Source organism: Ptychodera flava, chromosome 9 (assembly GCF_041260155.1).
Source record: "Ptychodera flava strain L36383 chromosome 9, AS_Pfla_20210202, whole genome shotgun sequence".
NCBI lineage: Eukaryota > Metazoa > Hemichordata > Enteropneusta > Ptychoderidae > Ptychodera > Ptychodera flava.
In genome coordinates this window covers 19,589,503-19,612,807 of record NC_091936.1, presented here as the reverse complement: position 1 = coordinate 19,612,807, position 23,305 = coordinate 19,589,503, and the positions used below count along the sequence as shown (strand labels likewise).

At 38.2% G+C, this 23,305-nt stretch overlaps 2 protein-coding genes across 10 annotated transcripts in view; one reads left to right on the top strand and one right to left on the bottom strand.

The window, feature by feature from the left end:
• Window positions 1–5,608, top strand: LOC139140266 (isopentenyl-diphosphate Delta-isomerase 1-like). The gene is made up of 5 exons (XM_070709405.1): window positions 1–161; window positions 1,755–1,900; window positions 2,784–2,876; window positions 3,472–3,602; window positions 4,222–5,608. The coding sequence occupies exons 1-5, from the start codon at window positions 79–81 to the stop codon at window positions 4,537–4,539; spliced, it is 771 nt and encodes a 256-aa protein (XP_070565506.1). The 5' UTR covers window positions 1–78; the 3' UTR covers window positions 4,540–5,608.
• Window positions 5,609–8,602: 2,994 nt separating this feature from the next.
• Window positions 8,603–23,305, bottom strand: part of LOC139140265 (partitioning defective 3 homolog) — a 95,422-nt gene continuing 80,719 nt past the window's right edge. For 5 of the 9 annotated variants that reach the window (XM_070709398.1, XM_070709395.1, XM_070709396.1 and 2 more), the window contains 7 exons: window positions 23,069–23,104; window positions 20,367–20,621; window positions 16,214–16,379; window positions 15,493–15,627; window positions 14,285–14,504; window positions 13,257–13,390; window positions 8,603–11,365 (listed from right to left, as the gene is read on the bottom strand). In XM_070709398.1, coding sequence (XP_070565499.1) covers window positions 10,573–11,365; window positions 13,257–13,390; window positions 14,285–14,504; window positions 15,493–15,627; window positions 16,214–16,379; window positions 20,367–20,621; window positions 23,069–23,104 — 1,739 coding nt within the window. In that variant the 3' untranslated portion in view covers window positions 8,603–10,572. The remainder of the gene's footprint in view (window positions 11,366–13,256; window positions 13,391–14,284; window positions 14,505–15,492; window positions 15,628–16,213; window positions 16,380–20,366; window positions 20,622–23,068; window positions 23,105–23,305) is intronic. The other 4 variants (XM_070709404.1, XM_070709403.1, XM_070709399.1 and 1 more) reach the window with 2 other exon arrangements.

The window sequence follows — 23,305 nt, the reverse complement described above, 5'->3', positions numbered from 1 at the left end:
AGAGTTCAAGGGTTACAATTTCGAAAAGGAGGCTGAAATCACCTGACTTTCATCGACCAACCCTACGAAGTATTCATCATGCTCTCTCGATCAGCTGTTCGCCTCCTTTGCCAGCCTCTGGCTCACTTACCAAAGTCCGCCTTTCGGTGTTTAGCGACAAGGTAGGTCTGTTATATTTGTCATATAAACGATTTGATCATATGTTTACGAGAACTACTGTTTTGCTTCAAACATCATATGTGCATTCGTTCCTTATGATAATAGCAGATTACGATTGATATGGTTGACGGCCAGGCCAAGTAGTTATGTAATTTTACGTCAATTTTCCTATCTTTTAACAAAGCAGATATCATTCATTCTATAGACTATCACATCCTGCATGTTTAGACACAGATAACGATTTTGAGTATGCAAGCCTAGGCTTTCTGCAATGCAGAGTTCTCCTAGTATATAACAAGATTAGAACTCGAGAAGAATATTTGACGTGATGTATTGATTTCTAAGGGCAGTCATAGTATTTTCGTGGTACAACTAATTTAGTAATTATGAACTGCACCCCATGGTTGAATATATTTCGAAAACAGTAATAATAATAAATAATAATAATAATAATAATAATAATAATAATAATACATCGTATGTGTGTAAATATGTAATATGAAAATATTTCTAACATTTAATCAGTATATATCTCTGAAAGAGTTGGCCATCACTTAGACCACTTGCAAAATTATATACAGGTTAATTGCTGCAAATGAATGAAATGGGTTAAAAAAAGCATAAGAGATAAATATCTGATCACACCTTCGCTTGAGTTAAAACTGTTAAATAAGATAACACCATGAAAAATAAGTTGGGCGTTTGTTGTGTGTTTCAATGATAAAAAGTAAGAATGTTCTGATAGTTGAACCCTTAAACAAAAAAGTCGACATGGCCATTTCCTCAAATTGTAACCTATTGTTACAGAACAATTACATTGTTGTGGAAGGAAAAAAATGCTTTTGTACTGGTGCTGAAGCTGATCCACACATGGTATTGTACTTGTCAAATGACGTGTATTACTTTGTTGTTTCCTGTGTATTGTTTCCTTTTTTAAATCCAGCTGAATTAGACAAACAATAAAAGAGAAATGGGCACGTATAAACAATTGCAATATCTTGAATAGGTAGGAGACAACACGATTTGATGGTCAAGTCTGTGTCACCAGCGGTGAAATTCATGGTTAGAAATTCTAGTGTAAATATAATCATTGCGTATTCATCCCAATTTTTATATCATTGTTCCTAGAAGAAGGAATGAAATATCTAGCTGCAGAAGTAACTAGTAAAACTCCAGAGTTCATATTTTGTGACATTTCACCAGTGCAGAAATGACAAATAAGAAAGCAATACCTTGTACAGCTTGTCAGTTTTCGTAAGTTTTTGGGAAAAACACTACAACTTTCAAAATTACAAAACATTTTCTGGATCTATCTATCTGGACCCAGGATTTAACAATCAAACTATAAATTAGATATCTCAGATGTCCTTGTTTCTTACATTTTTTGTCGTTTCATGGAATTATTTTTCAATGAATTTATTTATTCTATATCAAATGTGGCAATCTGTCCATTTTACATGTAAAACCCAAGTAACTTGGTTTGAATTTGACAGGTAGACAGTGACACTAATCAATAATGGCAGTGGCCACCAGAAATCTCAAATTTGTAGTGTCTAACTGTTTGTTTGTTTGTTTGATTTGCGTCAATTCCACAGAGCCATGGCAGCTGATTTGACTCAAGGTCTGGATGAAACACAAGTGCAATTGTTGAAAGAAGAATGCATAGTGATTGACGAGAATGACAAAGTCATCGGATCAGACTCCAAGAAAACCTGCCACTTAATGGAAAATATTGACAAAGGTAAATTCCACTAAATTTTTGCGCATCTTAGGTTTATTTTACAAAGGTTTGAAGTGATATGACCAGTTCATACTGAATTCAGTCTCAGAGAATTGATGATCATATTCGGGATGTGTCGTTCTCATTTTATGAATAATTAAACCGACCCATCGCCTGCAGGGAAATGTATAGAAAGATTTGGATACAGATGGTAGATTTTAAAATGATTGAATATTCAGTTCCCATTTTGTTACATGCATATATATAATGGGAGATATCGTTACCCATAATAAACCATATGTGTCTGTATGTCTGTCTGTCTGTGTGTATGTTTCTATATCCTGAACTATCTGATTTGGAAAATTCATAGGAAAAAATGTAAGCAGTGTTTCATCTAGAGAGGGGGATGGGGGATTCCCCTTCTGTTGACATATTGGCACCCCTAGTAATTCGTCAAGGGGGACCAGAGCCCCCTTGAAATGGTGCCAGTCACACCTTCGAGATACAAGTAGAACACATGAACTGGTGAAATACCCCCTACATTTTCTGATAAAGGGGGAAAATCCCCCCTGTTGATGTCATCCTGGATGAAAGACTGTGTAAGGTGTGTTACCGTATTATGCATTCCAAGAGCCATGATGCTGTTTTCTTACCCCAATATGCTATCAATAAACTAAACCTTACACTTATTTGTTCAGACAACATTTTGTCGAAGAACAGATATTCAATACCATGCCTTCAGTCATGGTTAAGGTTAGAGTAGACAGACTACCTATACACAAATTAATTTTTCACTCAAACATTTGTACAGACTTGTCACTTTTCAGACAGGGGTCGCCAACTGCAATCTGACATACATTTCTCTTACGCTGCATTCCTGTTGATATCGTATTCATCCAAATAGGTCTACTTCACAGAGCATTCAGTGTGTTTCTCTTCAACCCAAACAATGAACTCTTGCTACAACAGAGATCTGATGAAAAGATCACATTTCCAGGTAAGTGTACTTCTCCCTGTCCTCTTAAACATGGTTCAGCTTTTCCCATTCCTTCTACAAGATCATTGAGTACTGAGTAGAAATTTGAATGGAGTTGACAAAACTGGTAACTAAAAGTTTTGATCATGTCAGCAAGAAACTTAGTCATGCACACTCATTCTGTCATCCTGAACAAGCAGTAAGGAATATCAAGATGATCTGAAAGTAAGCAGTGTTTGCAGTCGATGCTTTGAGAGAGAAAATACTTAGAATTACAACACCACTTTTAAATTGTTCTTAAAAGCTCTTAATTGTATGGAACTCACAATCATACAACCATTTCTGCTGAAAATGATATATTCTTACTGTAATACCATTTAGGTGCATTTATTGGATTTCAAATGTGTGCAGGTAACAATAATATCAAAAATGTTGTATGAAATGTCGGCAGTGAACACTGTCATATAAGTTATTATAGCAGAAGAAAGTTTAGCAATGTCAGTATTTTGTGGACACTGATTGACTGAATTATGTATGTATCATGGTTCACTATGTTACAGAATACTCTCTCTTAATTTTTCTTTGTTTTACCCTATCTTTTCCCTTCCCCTATCAGGCTATTGGACTAACACATGCTGCAGTCATCCGCTCAGCTTTGAAGCAGAACTTGAAGAAAAAGACTGCCTAGGTGTGAAGCGAGCAGCTCAGAGAAAACTTGAACATGAACTTGGTATCAAAGCAGAACAGGTAAGATACATGTATATCAGTATCAGCTTATTATGTCTTTTAACCTGAAAACCCGCAACATCGAGAGCAAGATTCCAGTGGTTCTGGTTTTGTTGCAAAAGATTATAGGTCAGAATAGGTATGTTGACTTTAGGTTACAGTGTGATAAATTTTGATTTGCTTGCAGTCAAACTATCATCTCTAAGTTGCATTTGCTTTGACAAGAAGTGATCAATTCAATGCCCTATACACTGGATATAGATATTTACTTTTCAAATGTCAAAATCTCCCTTTAGTCAGTTGTTGTCAAAGTGAATATCTGATACTTTGGGTGATGTAATTGGCTGGAAAAACATGCTATATTATCAAAAACATGGAAAGAAGTCAAGAAGAAGATGTGTTCTTCTGATTTGTTTGAATCTGATAAGCTCTTTTACCATATAGTAAGAAAGTTTATAGCAACTTGGAACAGTGTTTGTGAAAGTTCACGGTACTTGGCACAGTTGAAAAAATGACTATGTACAGGCTAGCATGAAAACAAACACTGATAATATTAATGATTTGATTTTTTTATCTCTATATCAAGAAACTTTTTTTCCCATCTAGTTCATTTTATGCAATTTTTCGTTTCATTTTGCAGGCACCTCTTGATGGCTTTGATTACCTGACTAGGATCCACTATAAAGCGCCCTCAAACGGCCAGTGGGGAGAGCATGAAATTGACTACATTCTGTTCATGAAGGGGAGCGTCAATGTGGAACCCAATCTCAACGAAGTTCAAGCATACCGTTACGTGAACATTGAGCAGCTGAAAGAATTTATTGCCAATTCTGAAAAGGACGGAATCAAGCTGACTCCATGGTTCAAATTGATTGTCAACAACTTCCTCTACAAATGGTGGGAAAATATGAACAGTCTTGAACAATTTCGTGATCACAAGACAATTCATCGAATGTAAACCCAGGAAACACTGAAATTCAGAATCAGGGCACTCTAATTATGCCATGCAACAGCTTTGTTATATATCGAATCACTGCAATTTTTTATCTCTGACCGTGTCTGGCAATGGCAGACCTATTTATGAAAGTTTTTTGGAGTCATTCATGAGCAAGAATAGAAATCCATTGGCAACAAATAGGCATTCATTTTCTGAACATTCAGAGTGCACACGTCTCTTCCGTCTAACAGTCATCAGACTGACATGTTTGAATTTACATATATTACGTGTATACCAAACAATTCTAGGTTTTATTTCTCCCTTTGCAAATTCACTGGAGAAACAGGTTGGAAAAATAAAAACTTTTTTATCACAAATAGGGACATATTAATATTATGCACATTTCAGAAAAGTGCATTGTAGCTGATTTCACTTGAATTGGCATGTGCAATAATAAGGTGAATTGTACGTATGCAGCTGTTCGTTGATGTCAGAAATTCACAAGATTCAAATGAATCCAGCAGAATGGTTTGTTGGCAAATTATTAGAAATTATTTCTCAGCACTTTTTTTATGAGGTATCATGTAATTTTCCATGGAAATATATTTTGATTACAATGTTTGTATTTCGTTCATGGTTTACTCTTGAACATGAAAGTGACATCAACAGAACCAAATGGTCTCGTAAATAATATTTGTATATTATTTTTTTAAACCCGTTCAATGAACTCGCATTTGTGCTGTGATTTGTGCTGTACAAGTCAATGAGACACCCCAGCTACTCATGGTCTATGATGTGCTACAGAATATTTCTCATATCATATTTACTGCTTCATTTTCCTTTCGCTCCCCAGAAACCACCTGCAATGTAAATCGGGTTGGGCAAGCTATCACAAGCTGGTGCCAAAGTTACCAAATTTTTGTATTTCAGTTACTGGTAATCACCAACATAATAGAACTTGATGCACTGCAAATCATGGCTGGAAATATTTCATATCATTATTTTGTAGAAATCAAGGTAATAATGTATGGAGGTGTATTTCAATATGTGTTTTAAATAAAATACCATGGATGGTTGTCCAAGATAGGCACTAAGTTAGTCTTGTGTTGTTTATTAAGAATGTACATACCTTTTTCAAGATGATAGAAATGCTTTTCTTTGTTGGTATTGATATCAGGATTTCAGCTAAACCACTGTTGCTTTTCCATGATTCATTTTTCTAAGAAAAAATTAAATTTATTCGCAAGGTAAAACCCTGATAGTAGATGTACATCAACATTGTAAGTATTAGTTGAAACAAGTGCATGTCAAATGACACCCGTGGATGTTTTGACAGCCATCCCCACCAAAAAGTTTGGAAGTGTGGAAATCTGACCAAAAAAGCACTATTTCAAAACTCCCCCAAAGATGATAAGCTGCTGTTCTTGGCAGTTGGGGGCTTTTAAATTACTGGCAGGTATTGAACAATGAACATTTCAAAACAAAATCTAACTCTGGTGATTATGCATACGGCTAGCCCTTATACACAGTCTACCTTGAGTGTGAATTCACACATGATTATTTAAATGTGGCCAAAATCCCTCCCCAAAATTAATGTAATGGCAGGTACATCCACCATTAACATGGGAATTCACATACAAGCATACATAGTGAAGTAAAGAAAACGTTCCACTTCTTTCAGTAAATGAGAATGTTGTGATTGGAAGGAGAAAATAAAAATGTACTGCCATGATTTCAAGGTACATCTTTTACTTTCAAGGCTGATGTGGCTTGAAAATTTAGCTCAAAGTCATAAAGTTTGTTGTCGTATATAAAGAACAAAGTATTCATCCATGAAGCACTGTAGTCTCTACAGGTAATGGATAACTTCTAGATGGCGCCCTCTATAGTCGACTACCCTGGTATTCCTTCTCACTCTCGCTGACCGAGAGAGCATTTCTCAGTCACAAAGTGCTTAAACTTTTTTTTCTGCAATTCGTAACTGCAGTTTTTGACAGCTACAAAGTATGTGCTTTGAAAGAAGGAGATTGGATGATCATGAGGAGATGAAAGTCTGGTTGCTGCTTTTTCTTGGGCCACCCCACCCCTCACTATAACACTTGTTCTGTCATGACAGCTGATAATGAGAGAGATCTGATTTTGTAAAGTTATTGATGTAGATTTTGAATGATGCATATTGAAGTGATGTGACACATCTCCAGGACTGTAGTAAAAATCAACGGAATATTTTTCACAAGGAGTTCATCCCTGGGTGTACAGTCTATTTCATATCTGGTGAATGAAGCGGCTGTTCAGAAGTACTCTCTCTGCTATCATCTTAGATTTGAATAGTATCATTACAGAACTTAGTTTTAGGATGTACTTTGGCTTCATATATGTAGTAACTATAAAATTATGTCTCTGCACTCAAACTTTCATTGGCAAATTTGCCATGTTGTCTGCAGATTTTGACTCTTTGCAGTCAGAACACTCTGGACAAGTTTGCTCTGTGACACTCATTCTTGAAAAATTCTGGACATTTCTGCTAGTTACAGAACTGGTTTTGAGCAGACATTGGTTTACTACTCCTGATCAAATGTCCACTTTACATTTCATGTGTTCTGGCTTACGATTAACTTCTTGAATTATTTATTGTTGTTGGAGCATTGACTCTATCAAACATATGGAAAAGATACACTACAGCACGTTTCGTCTTTTTTTGCCATATTGTTATTTATTTAACTGCATATAAAAGATACATATTCATTTGAATCTACTATCCATATTTTCAGTAAAACTTGTCATAACATGATTCATTTTCATCAAATGCCTTTTTAAAACCATGCTAGTAAAATGTTCTGTACTCCAGTCTGAGCAGGAAAAAACAAAAAAGGAAATCAGTAAAAAGTGAGTTGTGTTAATTCATATAAATAACCACAGAACAAATCGGGGCAAAGTAAACTCGTATGGCGCCATCAACATATCACATACTATGTACTTTCGTTTTTATCCAAGTTTGCGGGGAAGCAGGATGTCCCCAAATTTTAACCTAATATATACCAGGGCATGCAGGTAACAACCTCAAAATCAATCATATTTACAGGAAGTTCATCTTGAGTGGAGAATATGTAAAAAAGGCATACTATATAGGGCTTTGATACATTGGTTTAACAAAAACTTCTACAAACTGGGCAATGTATGTTCACTGATGCTACCATAAAATAATAAATGACACAGATATAATATAAAATAAGAGAGACTTGAAGACACTTCATACAAGTTGACATTTGGACAGCACTGGAACTGCAAAATAGACATGCAAACACAATGTACCGATCACGACATGATAAACAAACTAAAATCAAAAGACAAAAATCTTTGCTTGCAAATGGGACATTTTGATAAGTTCTACACCTCCTTTGGAGAAGGGGAGCTTTTTCCCGCATGCACAGGAAACAATGTTCTCTGCAAATCATGATCAAAACTCTTAATTTTGAAACATTTACACCAATGGTATATCTTCCAGTTGTAGCATTGTTCTGATGACTGGAATTTCTATATCCTTGAACACAGTTTGAATGTCACGGTCATTGACATTCTCTGGTCCATGGATATCTGACGTTTGCTGCCACTTTCAGTTCTGACTTTCCAGTGACATTTCATAAGAAAACGGTGTAATAATGTATATTTTCTGCGGGTTTTGCAGCAACATATTTGCCAGTTCTAGGGACACTTGGCCTTACCACAAGTGGCAATAACTGTACAACAAAGTAGCACGAGGACAATGCTATCAGGCGTAACCACTTTTTTCTACTGACACCCCCCTTTGATAGTGGAAGATTCCAATTATTTCATTAATTTGCACCGCATCATGGTCCCCAATACACAGGAAATATGGATGAGTGAAAGCTTTTTTGAGGTATACAGCGAGATGGGTTTCAATTGTTGAGATGACAAGGAGGATGCATGGCAATTTCCATCAATTGGATGTTTCTAATCTGGAGATAACTAATGATAAACAGTTGATATCCATGAACTGTTGAATGCTGGTAAGAAAATATGTGGCCACAAACTGCGTATGGGTTTAAATGTAATGCTCAGTGCAGTGACCAGGACTACATGAATGAGAAAAAGGGTTTTTTTTTTTCAAATTGTTTGTTGTTTACAAAAATAATGAATGGCAAGAAAAGAATAAAAACAAAAAGATGTAACTGAGGTAGTTGGCATTTTTTGTTGCTTTGTACATCTATCACAAACCCATTTTTGATAAATTGCTACCACAGGGCTCTAAAAGTTGTGGGGCCTCACCTGACGAACACTATCTATGTAGCTCAAGAGGAGTGGTTTTTTCTTGCCCAAATAATTACAGATTGTGCAAATCATCATTTATACTCTTGATGGCACGACGGTTTCTTTCTCATGAGCGGGCAATGTTTACTCCGTATTTAATCAACTAATCTTCGTGACAGAATCTGCGTAATTACTAGAAGCTGGGTAGATATATGAAACTTTTGATACTACATCGTTTGACAAGATATGGGTTGAAATGTACCACATACCGAAACTAAACAAATAAAGCTCATACCAGTTGTGTAAGTTACGGCAATGGATTGTGCACTGAACAGACCCCACAAGCACCTGAAATTTATAGTATGTTACACATGATGCTTTAAAACAAGTTGAGGAAGGTCAAAGTTTCCATGGGAAAAATGTTTATGCATTTCCATTCATGAAGTGTTATGTCAGTTTACTGGAGGCCAAGACTGGCTGTGACAAACCTTGACCAAACATTTCTAGAAGTTGGGATAAATATCATAACAACTATCCTACTGGATAATGTATTTCACTATACATGAGGTTACCTGTATGGATTTATGCTTACTACCTAAAAAAGAACTTACAATTTTTGCCATCCAGGGAAATGGGTTGATAATACTGACAATGTGTTTGCCTATGAAAAAAAAAACAAAACAATTTACACAGACAACCGTAGAGGGGGCAACACTCATAAAATGCATAAAAACAGATGTATGCACCCATTCTATCTATGCTTCAGTGTAGAACACAAAACCTCCTCTGACCAACTCACTCACTTGAAAAATAAAGCGTTTCCATTTCGACCTCCTGCTGCAAAATCCAGGAAAGTATGTGTAAAATTGTTCGTAAATGATTACAAAGCTAGGGAAATTCACATGAATTATATCTACAATTTCAAAAAAGCTAATCGTAAAGAGAAAAAAAAATTGCTCATTGCGGGTGATATAAATTATTAAAAGTCAATGCCTTCATGGAGATTATTTTTTTTTGTTTTAGTGATATACAAAACGAAACAACCCTTGGAAATTAACTTTGATATGTATTTATACAGAATTCACAGTGTATTTCAATGACATTTATGAAAGAGATCTCTATGCGCTGAATCCATAGTCATTTGCCGACGATCAAGTGTTTTTTTTCGCGTTTCTCAAGGAGCCACAGCTACCCCTATTTTCAAAAGTGGTTCAATCCTCACCAAAAATATTACACTGTACATTCAGGATTAAACCAACGATGACTATGAATGTAGGTGTAAACTGGCCCATTGGATGACGGAGGGGAAGCACTTTTTTTTGTCCCTGAAGTAACCATCATATGAGTTCACCCCGGAAAAATGTTACATCACAATAATATCTGGTAAATGTCCAATTGAATTTCACGATCTGTCACCAAAACCTTCGGTGGTAAATATGGTAGATAAGATGCTATTTACACCTTTACCCAATACTAAAAATGAGGGTAAGTTTTATAGAGTGGTGGATCTTTATGATTCCACCATAGGGGTTAAAAACTTGTAACCTTCACTTCCAGGCATTGTGTAGAGAGATTCTCAGACAATGCTTGATATCGTAATTTTTAGCAAGTCCAGCTTAACTGCGATAGTGGATCCAAGAGCAGTAGAAGGTAAAACTCACGCTTCAACAAATTACATACTTCCAAAATATGGTATTGACATGTGACAGCTCATGCTGACCAATAGCGGCCATGCTGTTGTAACAACGACTGTTCACATGGTCACAACCAATCGCAACCCTTGTTTCAGACCTTTTCAGGATCCCTGGTGTCTCTGTAGAAATACCTTGCGTCTCCATACTCATGCACATCTCCGTAGTTTGAAGTTTCCCTATTATTCCTGGAATCTGCGTAGTTTCTTGCGTCCCTGTAATGCCTGGAGCCGGGACTGTTCCTACTGTCTCCGTACACCCTATTCTGGCCGTAGTAAAGATCGTCATCCAAATTACTGGAATGCCTGTAGCTCTTCGGTGCTGCGTACTTGCTACTATGGTTGTTCCTCGTGTCTCTGTAGTCACCGTGATCAAATCTATCCCCGTAGTGTCCGGAATTTTCATAGTTTCTGAGATTGCTGTAATTCCCCTGGTCAGTATAATTTCTAGGGTCAGCGTAATTCCCGGCATTGTGATTGCTGGCATCTACGTCCCTATAGGGCGTACTCCTCCCCTGATAGTCTGTTCTGAGCGATGGAGTTGCCCGCCCCTGAGAGCTCTCTCCGTGATACTGTCCACGGCTTCCGAGCCCTTGTTGCGGCTGAGTCTGTGATTGTGCCTGCTTCTGCACCGGAAGTGACGGAGTCGTCCTCCCTTGCACATTGGAATGTCCTCTGTCTGAAAGTTGGGACCGGGAATGAGGCTGCGTCTGTGCCTGTAGCTTTGACGGTCTGCCAAGGCTACCGTAGGAATAGGCAGTCCTCGGCTGCTGGGCGTAGTAATCTGAGTATCTCAATTCTGGTTTAGTGTGATCCATATAATTGTAAGTGCGTGGTTTAGAAGGTGAAGCTCCATAGGGGTTCGGAGAGTCTCGGCCTTCTTGATATCTAACAAAAGAAGAAAAATAATATTGATTAATTATGACTTAAGCTCATGACAGTCTTTTCCCTGGTGACTGGTTTTATGCACTTTCATGCATACAGACTTGGTTTTGAAAAAGTGAGAAAAATTTTTCTCTTACGGTGACAAACAAAAGCAGACACCAATTTCTTATTCCTGGTATGTGTTGAAACACTACATCAATATTTTTTGTTGCAGTATATTCCAGCATATATTTGATAAGAGATACATAAATTCCTTAGTCACCAATCTAGGTTGTGTACTTTATTTCAAAATGCGCTGAGGTTGCTTCAAATATTGTCTGCCTACATGGTCGTCTTATAAGATGGGCTGTCAAACTTCTCACATTTGGCAATTGCCTGTGTTACAGGCCATACAAAGTATACATCATATTGACTCTATTTGTCAATCATATCTCTGAGACTGGGCCTCTGGCAGGCAATATTTGAAGCAAGTTTGACACATTTGGAAACAAATTATATCGCATCAATATTTATCAAGTAAAGTGTATTGTTTGTGTCTCTAATCTTGAAGTTTGTTCTGAAATTGGTTACGGCACGCAAAAAGAACCGTGAACACACACTGCCTATCTGCATATCAATTAAGACAGCTACGAGTTCTTTCACAGCTAACGCCTGAAGGCTGGCCAGGATTACTGAAATACCACTGATTTGACAGTATGACAAAAAGCCACTCAGCAGATTCTATAAATGTGGATTTTTGCTTTTGCTTTGGTTGGTTTACCAATCGCATACTATATCATGACCACCAAATTTATCTCCACACAAGGTAGATTGTAAATTACTTGGATCTTGGCAAGCTACACTTCAGTTCATCATGATCTTATGGGGTATGTTCTAGTCCCTCACTATGGTAGGCATCCATAGGCAGGCGGCTTACTGCTGTAATATGAATTGGATCCATTATACTAAAGCCATGTTTTAGTTTTCTCTTGGTGTGAGATTTGACACATTTTCGAAAAACTTTCATGAACATATACTCCAACGGGGTGACATCACAGATTTTCCACAGCCATACGTGACAGTGGACCAACAGTAATGATCAAACTTCACAATCTAGAAATAGGATATCAGCTGCTAACTATGCTACAAGACCATGTAAAGCTTGTGGTGGAAACCAACTTCTGCATTATTAAAAGCTGTTCAAATTACAGCGTGGAAGATTTTTGACAAATAGTTGTTGATGACAGTCAATCAAAATGTTGTGTTATTCACTGCAGTTCCTGTGGTGACCTGATCATGTGTTCAAGTGTTCTCTAAACAGTAAAAATTCTGGTGACAATCCCAGTCGTCATCATGGATGTTTAGAAAAGTGTCAACATTTCCATAATGCGACTTCCATTCTTCATCAGAATATACATTATAAGTTGAACAGCTACAGCTTCAAAGAATGATGCATTAGTAACAATGAATATGAAGACAAGGTGACTACGTGGGGTGCTATGTTGTTTAATACCTTCAAAGCCAGTACCTTTCCCCAAGTGAAATTTAAAGCTGAGTTATTTTTGTACATTCCAGATTTATTCTCATTGTGTTGGGCTAAAAACTTGTAGGCAAGTGTCTTTTGATAGATGAAAATTGAAACAATATACACCGGAAGGTGGGATTGGAGATGTGCACATGGCTTTGAAGGGAGTTCAAACACTAGTTTTATGCCGGGGACTGTATGCCGGGAGAGGCAGGTCACTAGGACTGTAGAAAGAGCACTGTAGAGCCAAACTTCCCGCATAGCACAGCACAACAAAGCGAAACACAGTATCGGCGGAAACCCTTCACAGCCATGCTTGCTCCAAAGAAAAAGCACCAATACCACGGCATGTCAAAGTCCATGCGGTTATTAACCCTGCCGGCAGCTCACCTCGACTTATTGTATTCTGAATCTGTTGCCTTGGCGACCGATGAGGATGAAGGCTCCTGGAATCTTTGCTCTCTCTGAGTTAAATACTGGGAGATGTGGGCGTCAGTTGAGCTATAGTTGCTATTGTTACTGTCCTGTTAAAGATAGAGTTGTTCGGAGTGCGTAGAAATGAGTGTTAAGCTTACAATGAAACCACTTAAGTTACAAACAAATGATGAATAAAAAGTCACAGAACATGTAAAGGAATGACACATTATTGAGTTGCACGATAAATGTGATCTGGGGGAATTTGAACAGAATTACATGTAGAACTGATCAGGTGGCAATACATGGTAGCCTGTTATTATGTATGCTGACAAACCTATCCGTTTTTGAGCCAGAAAATCTGTAATAAAAAGTCACTATTTGGAATTATTTTGTTGTCATTTTATATGTTCTTCCTCCGAAACAGTTTTTATAAGCAGAGTTTTAGTAGTAGTTACACATTCTTATTACTACAGAATTAATCCTGGGTAATTACGCCAGGGATCAGAGTTAGAGTGATCAGAGTGTTAGACAAAAAATCCCACAAAAACACGTTTTACATATATTGAATTCATTTCCAGGCAACTAACATATTTCAGCGTTAGTTTGTCACAAGGTTGAGTAAATTAACAGAAATCAGTAAGTCAGAACACAACGGCTGGTACAACATGTTGCCACTCAATCGAGTTCATTAGTTATTGAAGTGTTGTGGTATGTCATGACAGTATGAAATTTGTTATTACGTAGGACAGACCTTGATGAGCATAACACATAGCCTTTACTCTTAAACTGAATATTTTGTTTCACACATAGAATGCAGCCACACAATTTATTAGGGGATCAACTTAAAACAGGCTCCTGTTATCTACATTAGGAGAAAAACCAGAGAATAGTAAGATATTTCATGATTTTCTGAGCTGTAGTTGGGGATGGGGTGGTGGGGGATGAGGATATAACTTGATCCAGACCCCTTTCTTCCATGCCCCAAGTTTTTTTTGACTTACTGTTTGATTATCCTCGGCATTGTCTAGATCATCTCTTGCGTATTGTCCTTGCCTCTGTTGGTGGCGCTGTTGATGCTGCTGACGGAGTTGTAACATTCGCTCGGCTTTGCTCACAGCTTCTTGGCTACCAGCGTTTCTGTTCTGTAGTTGTTGTTGTTGCTGTTCAAGCTGTTTCTGTAATGCCTGCTGTTCCCGTAACTTCCGATGTTGCTCTTGTATCCTAGCATAATAATGGAATGAACGAGGGGAAAATGCATTTCCACATTACTTTAAGTGAGAAATGTACCTGTGAAGAGTTCCACTACTTTTCACTCTAGCCAAAAGCAGTATTCCCTCTGAGCCAATTTGACACACTGCTAGCTAATGAGTTTTCACACTTACTAAAGAAATTTATACATGTTACATGCATAGGTGTTGGGCAGACTTAACCCTTTGAGCGCCAAAGTCAATTTTTGTCGCCTTTATAAAATATATCCCAGTCAATTTTTTCAGATTTTTGTCACAATTTTGACAAGAAGTGTAGCCAATGAAATGTGATTTCCATTTGGTCAAAAATTATCAAGAAAATTTCAGAAAAATCCATAAAAATTAGTAAAATGTTGCACTAATTTTTGGCGGGAAAAATAACAGCAGTCAAAGGGTTAAAGGAATATCTAGAAATTCCTACACTGATTCAAGGACACACTACTCAAATAGCGAATAATTTTTCAGGAAAAAATCTGTGAGTAAATGAAAATATCAAGTTAAAACTATTGTTGTCCTGTTTCTGTTCTTGTTCTATGACAAGAAACTTGACAATGATTAAGAGCCTTAGTGGGAAGCTGAATATTATTTATCTACATTCAAATCAGATTTATTGTTACATATGACATCAAAAATGGTCCAATATAATAACCATAATCATTCAAGGTGAAATCATCACGAGGTCTGTGACACATATTTTGTTTAAACATTAAGTTGGACCATCCAATCAAAGTTACTGTTTCAAAATTATTTTCAAATTAATTTTATCTTCAAATGCAATTTTTTTTAAAATTTGATTTATTTTCAAATTCATTTTTTTTCCAAATTTCAATTCTTTACAAATTCATTTTTCCACATTAAAATTCCTCCAAATGTTCTGTAATTGGCCACACCTGTGCTATTTAAGACAATGGTAGTACTGGTAATGAAAGGTAGGTGGGTTTCAAATACATATAAGTACTAACCTTTGGTGTTCATCTTTGGCAGCCTGCCTGGCCTTGTACCTCTCAATTTCTTCCTGCTTCTGTTTCTCCATCAACTCCGTTTTCTGACTCTCTGATTGTCTGGATTCACCGTACGGCCTTCGTTTCTGCCCAAACCTGTGTGGTTGATGCAAAATTCATGATTCAAAAATGATGTCATGAAAACCTATGAAACTGTCAATATGGGTTGCTGTTAAGAGAACATAAGTGAAAGTGCCTCTTAATTTGCATAATCTAACAAATTTCTTCAGACTTCAGCTCAGTATGGCACCTGTAAGCAAAAGTCTGGAAAAATAATCATTGATGATTTACTTGTCATGTTTTGCACCACAACAGCAAAACTTTTTTAAAGTAAGGTAAACACTGTATCTTAATAATGCGGTTTCAATGAATAGATGTAACGCTCGGGGCTTTTATTCATAACACATGTGCAAGTCATTGTGAGTTTTGTCAATTTTTCATTAGTCATTTCTGGCATATAGGGTTTTCCACAAGGGGATTTTGAGGGAAGGGCAACCCTGTTTTCTGAGCAATCTATTCATATGTTAATAGCCACACAAAAGAAGACATTTTCAGTACAAAAGAATATGCAAATTATGCAAATGTGAAAACTGGTCATTCCTCTGTTTTTCCTTGCTGTGGAGAACACGGGATGATATTTGAATATTCACGACACATAATCAACATCGACACATTTGCTTACTTGAACAATCCCTTGAAGATACTGCCACCTTTCTTTTTCTGTTTTGGAGGTTTGAGCGGCTTGCCAGAGACGGGATCTGACGTGTTGGTCAGCGAGTCTACCGAGGACCTCGTCGAACCCGTCGGTGATCTGCTCCTTGACTCAAGCTCATCACTGATCTCTTCCACTGAAGCGTAAAATAATCAGCAAAACGAAAGTGATGATGACGTACGATGTTAGAAAATGACAAGAGAAAGGACAAGAGGGGTTTTTTGTGATAGATGATCGTGCATCATGCTGTAGGTGTGAAGATTTTGTATGACGACATAGACATCCTTCACAGCGACACTTCACAATCACTGCGATTTTACACCACAATATCAATGGCAGTAATGTCACTTCTCAAGCATACTGGATCCGATCCTCTTTATGGTTTAGTAAATTACGTATTTCCAGGAGCTTTTTAATGTTAAAGAGTGGAAACATACCCTCTAGGATAATGAGACTGTCATTGTATTAAAGCTACAAATGGGTCCCGTATTATGCAGGCTTGCACTGGTAATTGCTACCTGCTTGATTGTTGTTTGCTTGTTTGTGGTTTTGTTTCACTTTAGATCACTGTCATTGTTTTATCTAAGTAAGCAACTGGTGCAATGTATCAGAAAGTGCTTGAATGAAATGAATACAATACAGCACACATACACTTCCAGCATTTCAAATATGCTTGTAAGATTCAATTGAAAAGAATATGATGCATGGTTGCAAATTTATCTGTAAACACTTTACATATGAGGTATCAATTTCATCATGTATATACCAGTAAGTTGAAGAGAATGTTAATCTAGAGAGAGCTTCTGTAGAATCCTTACCACCTCAAAATTTGCAGGTCAAAGGTGGCTTTATAGAATACCCCCGGGAGAATACCCAGAGGTCGCGGTAAAATATTTTGTTGTGCGGATTTTTTACGCGTTCAATGAAAAAAATGCGTCAAAATCATTTGACTGTGCGTCAAAAGCGTGTTTACTTCAATTAACAGAACAATGTAGCCACAAGAACGTAACTAAACATTACCGGATACAACTTGAATCATTTTCCAGTCAACGATGAGCATCGCATTACACAATGTGATCAAAAGAACGATGATCAAACTCAACGATAAATGTTCAATAATAAACGCCCCAAAATACAACACTGGGGTCAGACACCATTACAAAGTCATGGATTTGATGTCAGAAAAACGGTGGGTAATCAAAATCTTTCTGGTTTTTTTTTTTAAATTCTTTTATGGATCGATCAAGTTGCTCTGTAAAAATTCCGATTGTGTCACTGGCATTGAACCAGAGTGAACACACCAGCACTATGGCTGAACACATGCAAAAACTACAGTTTACAGTTTCCGGACAATCGTCTCTCGAACGTTATTGTCATGTTGTTGTTATATAATTATTTCTTTCTGTTCTTTGCATTAAACGCTGTGACGGCACGATCTATATCAAAGTCAGGTAGCTCGGGCCCGTGTATCGAAATCAGCATCAAAGTGTCAACGTGTTTGTCCGTTAGTCGACTGCGCCGGGCTGTCTTGATTCTGTTCTGTGTACTAAAACCTCGCTCACATGGCACGCTGGACATCGGCAAAACTAATGCCAAAGTTGCCAAAACCTTGAACTCTGGAAAAATGTCCGCGTAATCTTCAATGAGGACACCACAAGCTTCTTCAAATGTACGAACGCCGTGACCCGCCAGGGAACGTTTTACCGTCACGAACTGTTCACGTAAATCATCCCCGTTTACAATAGGTGGGACCTCCACGTTGTCATCGTTGCGTCTTGGTGTACCATAGAAATCAGCCAGCACTTCCATTTCAGCCATAGCGTAATCATTCAGGTTTTCAGCGGGGTATTTATGTACATTTAGAACCCTGTCTAAACAGCTGAGTATGTGAAGATCTTGGTCGGGAAATCGCTCATGAAGACTTGCTATTAGATGATCAATGAACCCACGGCGAACCCCGTTATAGGCATTGACATTGACATCTGACGCATACGTGAGTCGGTGCCCTCTGAAGTGGCGATCGGTCTGTCGAAACTCCCGTTCAAATTGCTGCTCTTTCACACCAGACATACCATTACGTCGCAACTCAGCTAGACTGGCAATCGTAGCACTGACCACGGGTTTCACCACCGACAAATTCACGTTCTCGCGTTGAAACACTAAATTCAGTCGATCCATTACAGGAAGTACGTCGGACAAAGTATGGGTTAAAGCTACGAAAGAGAACTGCTTTATCTGTCGTAGAATTCCATCGGCAGTTGGGTTATTGCGCGCGTCTTCGTCTAACTCCATTATCAATGCTGGCCAGTTACATTCGATGGCTTTTACTGCCCTTGACAGTGACAACCAACGTACGGAGCAAGGTTGTTTTAGACTTAAAAAGTCTGCGTTATCCAAGGCCCTGTTCAGTTCCCGTAGACGCTCATATCGGAGGCCGAATATTCAAAGTAGTTGTAGATGGAGTTGACAGTACGCCTGTAGTTAGCTACTGGTTCAATCCCCTTGGTTGCGTCTGAAGATGCCAATGCGACTCTGTGTGCAGCGCAATGGATTTGCGTCAAAAACGGGTTCACTCGCTGCATACGAACACCAACGCCATTGTGCCGTCCAGTCATAACAGATGCTCCGTCAGAGCCAAGGCCGATGACCTTGGCAGTATCGATATTCATTTTCTCAAGCTGAGAAAATATCGCGGCTGTCACAGTCTCTGCATTGCCAGCGGTGATTGTGATGTTTCCTGCAAATATATTCTTTGGTTTGCCATTTTTGATGATTCTTAGAAACATGATCAGTTTCTTGTCAATGGTGATGTTCACTGTCTCATCGACTATTACAGATATTAGAGGACTGGCTTCAATTTCCTCATACAGATCTTCATTGATAACTTGGGCGATTGCCTGCTGCATTTCTTCTATGCTGCTATGATGTTTGTAGGTCGGGACATCGCAAAGGGCTTTACATTCATTTTGTTGATTAAGTTCGATCAGCGACGAAAAAACGGAGTCGGGCATTTCATTTTTCGCCATGGTATACAAGATACGCATCATTGCAGTGTGAGAGTCCACTTTCTTGGCAGAGTTTTCCGATAAGACGCACTGCATGCGTGATTTCAGAGGTTTGTTTTTGACAGCAGTTCTGTGTTCTTCCGTATCTCGGTGTCGCTTCAAAGCCGATATCTGGAGATCGCCGCATCCGTAAAGACTGGTGAATGTGTTTTTCATTCCACCACTGTGACATACTGTACAAAACATTCTGTCGACTTCGCGACCGCCTAATGACAACCTTTGCTTTTCCAACCACTGAAACTCATTTTCCCATTCAGGGCGGTATTTTCTTACTGTTACGATCTTGGCTCTTTTCTTTGGGGAGTCGTTTGTTGTCAAACCCTCTCGACTTTCGGCAAGCTTATCTACGGCCGTTTCATCAGCAGTGGCACTGGCAGTATCTGGGCTCGTAAACTCATTATTTTCGACTGACCTTGTTATTTCACTCCCACCTGCTGCAGTTGCTAGCGTATCACTATTTGCATTCGTTCCAGTGGCGGGTGTTCGAGTGAAGTGATAAGACAGTAAACTTGGTTGTATTTTTTTCGGCATCGTGCAATTACCGTCTCAACAAACATCGAAAATATTATGAGGCAATTTGTGTACGGTTAACGGAAATTTTGAAATGTTGCAATCTTTATTTCTTATCGAATCGTTCTTCGTAAAATTGATACATTTTGACTCAGCTGAGAAGACCAAGCATGCTGAGCCCTCATGATTGATTTATACACCCTTCCAACGCGCGCGGTGCATTGATATGCTAATTTGTGAAAGAAAGAAAGCAACAAGCTCGACTAGCGATTGTGCTGTGTACTGTTTTTTAGGTCGCTGCTCTGTTGCGTGAGCTGACGACATCGCGACACAGGTTGTGGAAGCACTGAAAGATATTTCCTACGCGTCATCATTTACGCACGACATTTCATTTTTGCGTAAAAAAAAATATTTTTGCGTCAAATACGTATGTTTTTTGCGTAAACGCGACCTCTGATACCCCAATGCATTTTGGGTAAAGTCAGCTATTTTCAGAGATAGATGCTTTAGAAACGTCTAGGAGACAGTTGCCATGGAGAGATCTTTACCTGCTTCCAGAGGCTCTTCCTCCTCCTCTTCCTCATCCTCATCATCATCTTGATTTCTGTCGTCATAGGAACGATCCACAGCAGCCCTGAAACTCTCATTACAGCCTCTCCCTCGAACAACTTTGGCTTTAGGTCTGGGGTAGGGAGTGTCATCATCCGTGGCAACTTGGGCAACCATGGTCTGTAGGCTTTCCAAGGAGCTAGACTTAACCATTCCCAGGGCTGGTCCCAACTCGCTGTTCTCTGCTGGTGATGCTGTGAATGAGATTACAAAACAAAGTTACGGATCACAGCCCTCTTGACTAAAGTTGGAGAGAGTGAAGACTATTGCCATGGTTTAGCAGTCAAAGCTCACTTTCATACTGCACCTATGGTGTTGCCTCTCTGTATATTTCGGATACATGACACAAACACAGAGTTGTACACTTTTTTCAACCAGTCAATAAAAATGTACATTTCCTGTATGCTATTTTAATAGCACTCAGAAGCGTACTTTTGGGGTTTTTTTTAACAAGAGGCGATACTTATGCAATAGTACAGGGTGGCTTGCAATTTATGTACCTGTAATCATTGAGATAGAAATGGCAAGTTCAAACCATCCATAACTGTAGTACACCTCACTCCAATAAATGCATTGACTCATATCCCACACCTCTCTTTTAATTAAAACATCACGTTAAATTTAAATGAGTCCTTCCATCACCACTGTTGAATGCATGCCTGTTATTAACAATGATGCGGTTGAATTGATGCACTTGTTAAGTGTGGATGATGAGATTAATTTTCTGTTTCAGTCGACTTTTTCTTTATTGTTACCATGTTTGCATTCCCAAATATAAATGCATCGTTTCATCTAATGAACACAAATTTATAATATCCAGACACTTCTTGATCACACAAAAACCAGGTAAGGTTCCAGTTCTGCTTCCATCCGACTGATTAACTGGATTTTCCCCATATTTCAGTTACCTGTCAAATTTTACACTCTATCAATCAGTGGTGCATGCAAGACACTTGGAAAGGACAGCGCTCTGATAGTCATCCGCAATGTGATGACACCGAATATGAACGCGTAAATCTTCTCAACTGTCCAATAAAAATGCAAATCCACAATATATAACGCACAGGCTGATGCTTTATTGTTATTGTGTGATGTACGTTATGAAATATGTCCCAGCATTTCACATGATGTTAGTCAGTATGTCTCTAGTTTGCCTGCAGAATATGAATCAGTCACTACAATGTAGATATTACAGTAATGAATTACTGACAGTTCTTTACGGTGACAAGCCATAACCTTAGCAAGCCCCAATCCTCTAATATATCAAGCAGTTACACTGGCGTGATTTACTCTCCCATGCAACTTGTGCGTTGCATAGCAACAGTTGCTATGGCAATGAGATGTTAGAAATGTAATTTGTGGGGCTAAAAGACATGGAGATGTCAGGAGTAATACCCAATAGGTATGACGTGGGAATTGAGCAAAATAATACCCTATTGATGAGACGTGGAAATGTGTGAAGTAATTCCCAACATGTGTGAAGTAATACCAGAGAAATGCGTGAAGTAACATCCTCAATACGTATAAAGTAATACCCAACAGGTATAAAATAATACCCGATATGTGTGAAGTAAAATCCAGGATGTGATACCCGATGGGTATAAAGTAATACCCAATATGTACCCAAAATGTAATACCCAATAGGTACTGTATGAAGTTACACCCACGATGTGATACCCAATAGGTATGAAGTAAATCTATATGTATGAAGTAATACCCAATAAGTAATAGCCACTACGGTAGATATAAAGTTATCCGATCTAGACAGTTTTGCTAGGAAAACAGTCAAACAGAAAATCTACCGATAAAGAATTTGCCTTTTTTCCCCCAGTTTACTCTCACCTTCTAAAAGAGAAAAAATATTCAAAGAGTATATCAAGTCAATAACCTTTTGATTTCTAATTTCAAGACAATGCCTCAAAAATGAGGTCTTTTTGTTCTTCTCCAATTCATAAATACAGAAAGTCTTACACATTGGTTTACCTTGACAATAGAAAACATAGCGTGGAATCACTCCATTATTTGGAATTGTATTGTTTTGGCCAAAACAATTAGTTCTCACTCTCTTTCACTCAGGCAGAACCGTTTTGGTATGTCTAGCACACTTCTGATTTCAAAATATCTGTTGAAACACTACAGCCTCAACAACTACATGCGTGGAAATGTAAGTTTCGGACTCCTGAAGTAAATAATTACAATCAACCAATCAGATATAGCCTTTTGAGCCACTGCACATCGAACCCAAATTTTTTGGCGCAGCAGTGTCAAGGAATTTGCATGACACATTATGCAAATGAGTCATGCAAATGAATATGAATTTCAGTCAATAATCTGTAATGTGCACCCTTGGAGAGAACATTTGTTGACAAGACAAGGCTTGGTGAAAATTACATCTTAGAGTTTTTATGATATCGATGGGAAAAATTAAAATGTTAGTCCAATGAGTATGAAATGTTAAGGCTAGGGTGAACCAAGTTGCCTGAATGCATGAGAGATTACAATTACAGCGATTGTATACTGCTTTGGCGTGTGAGTAATGCTCGTCTCCCGATGGTTAGATGATGAGGAGCATAACACTCTACGTTAGAAATCCGCTACTGGAAAGATGGAGAAACAACGGTCGAAAAATATTATGGAATACCTGGACGTGACTGGGAAGACTCAGTCTCCGCATGTTCTGGAAAATAGAAGAGTTTGGTTTTGATAGAACTAAAGCTGACATTGATTGGTGACACAGGCAATCTTGTAGTCTGCGCATACTCAAAATTTTGTAAAGAAGTAACCAAGCTGATCTGATGGGGCGAAAGGTGTATTGCGGTGATTTGGGGGGGCCAGCCAGTTATAATAATAAAAATTCAAAAAAAACTTCTAAAAAAAC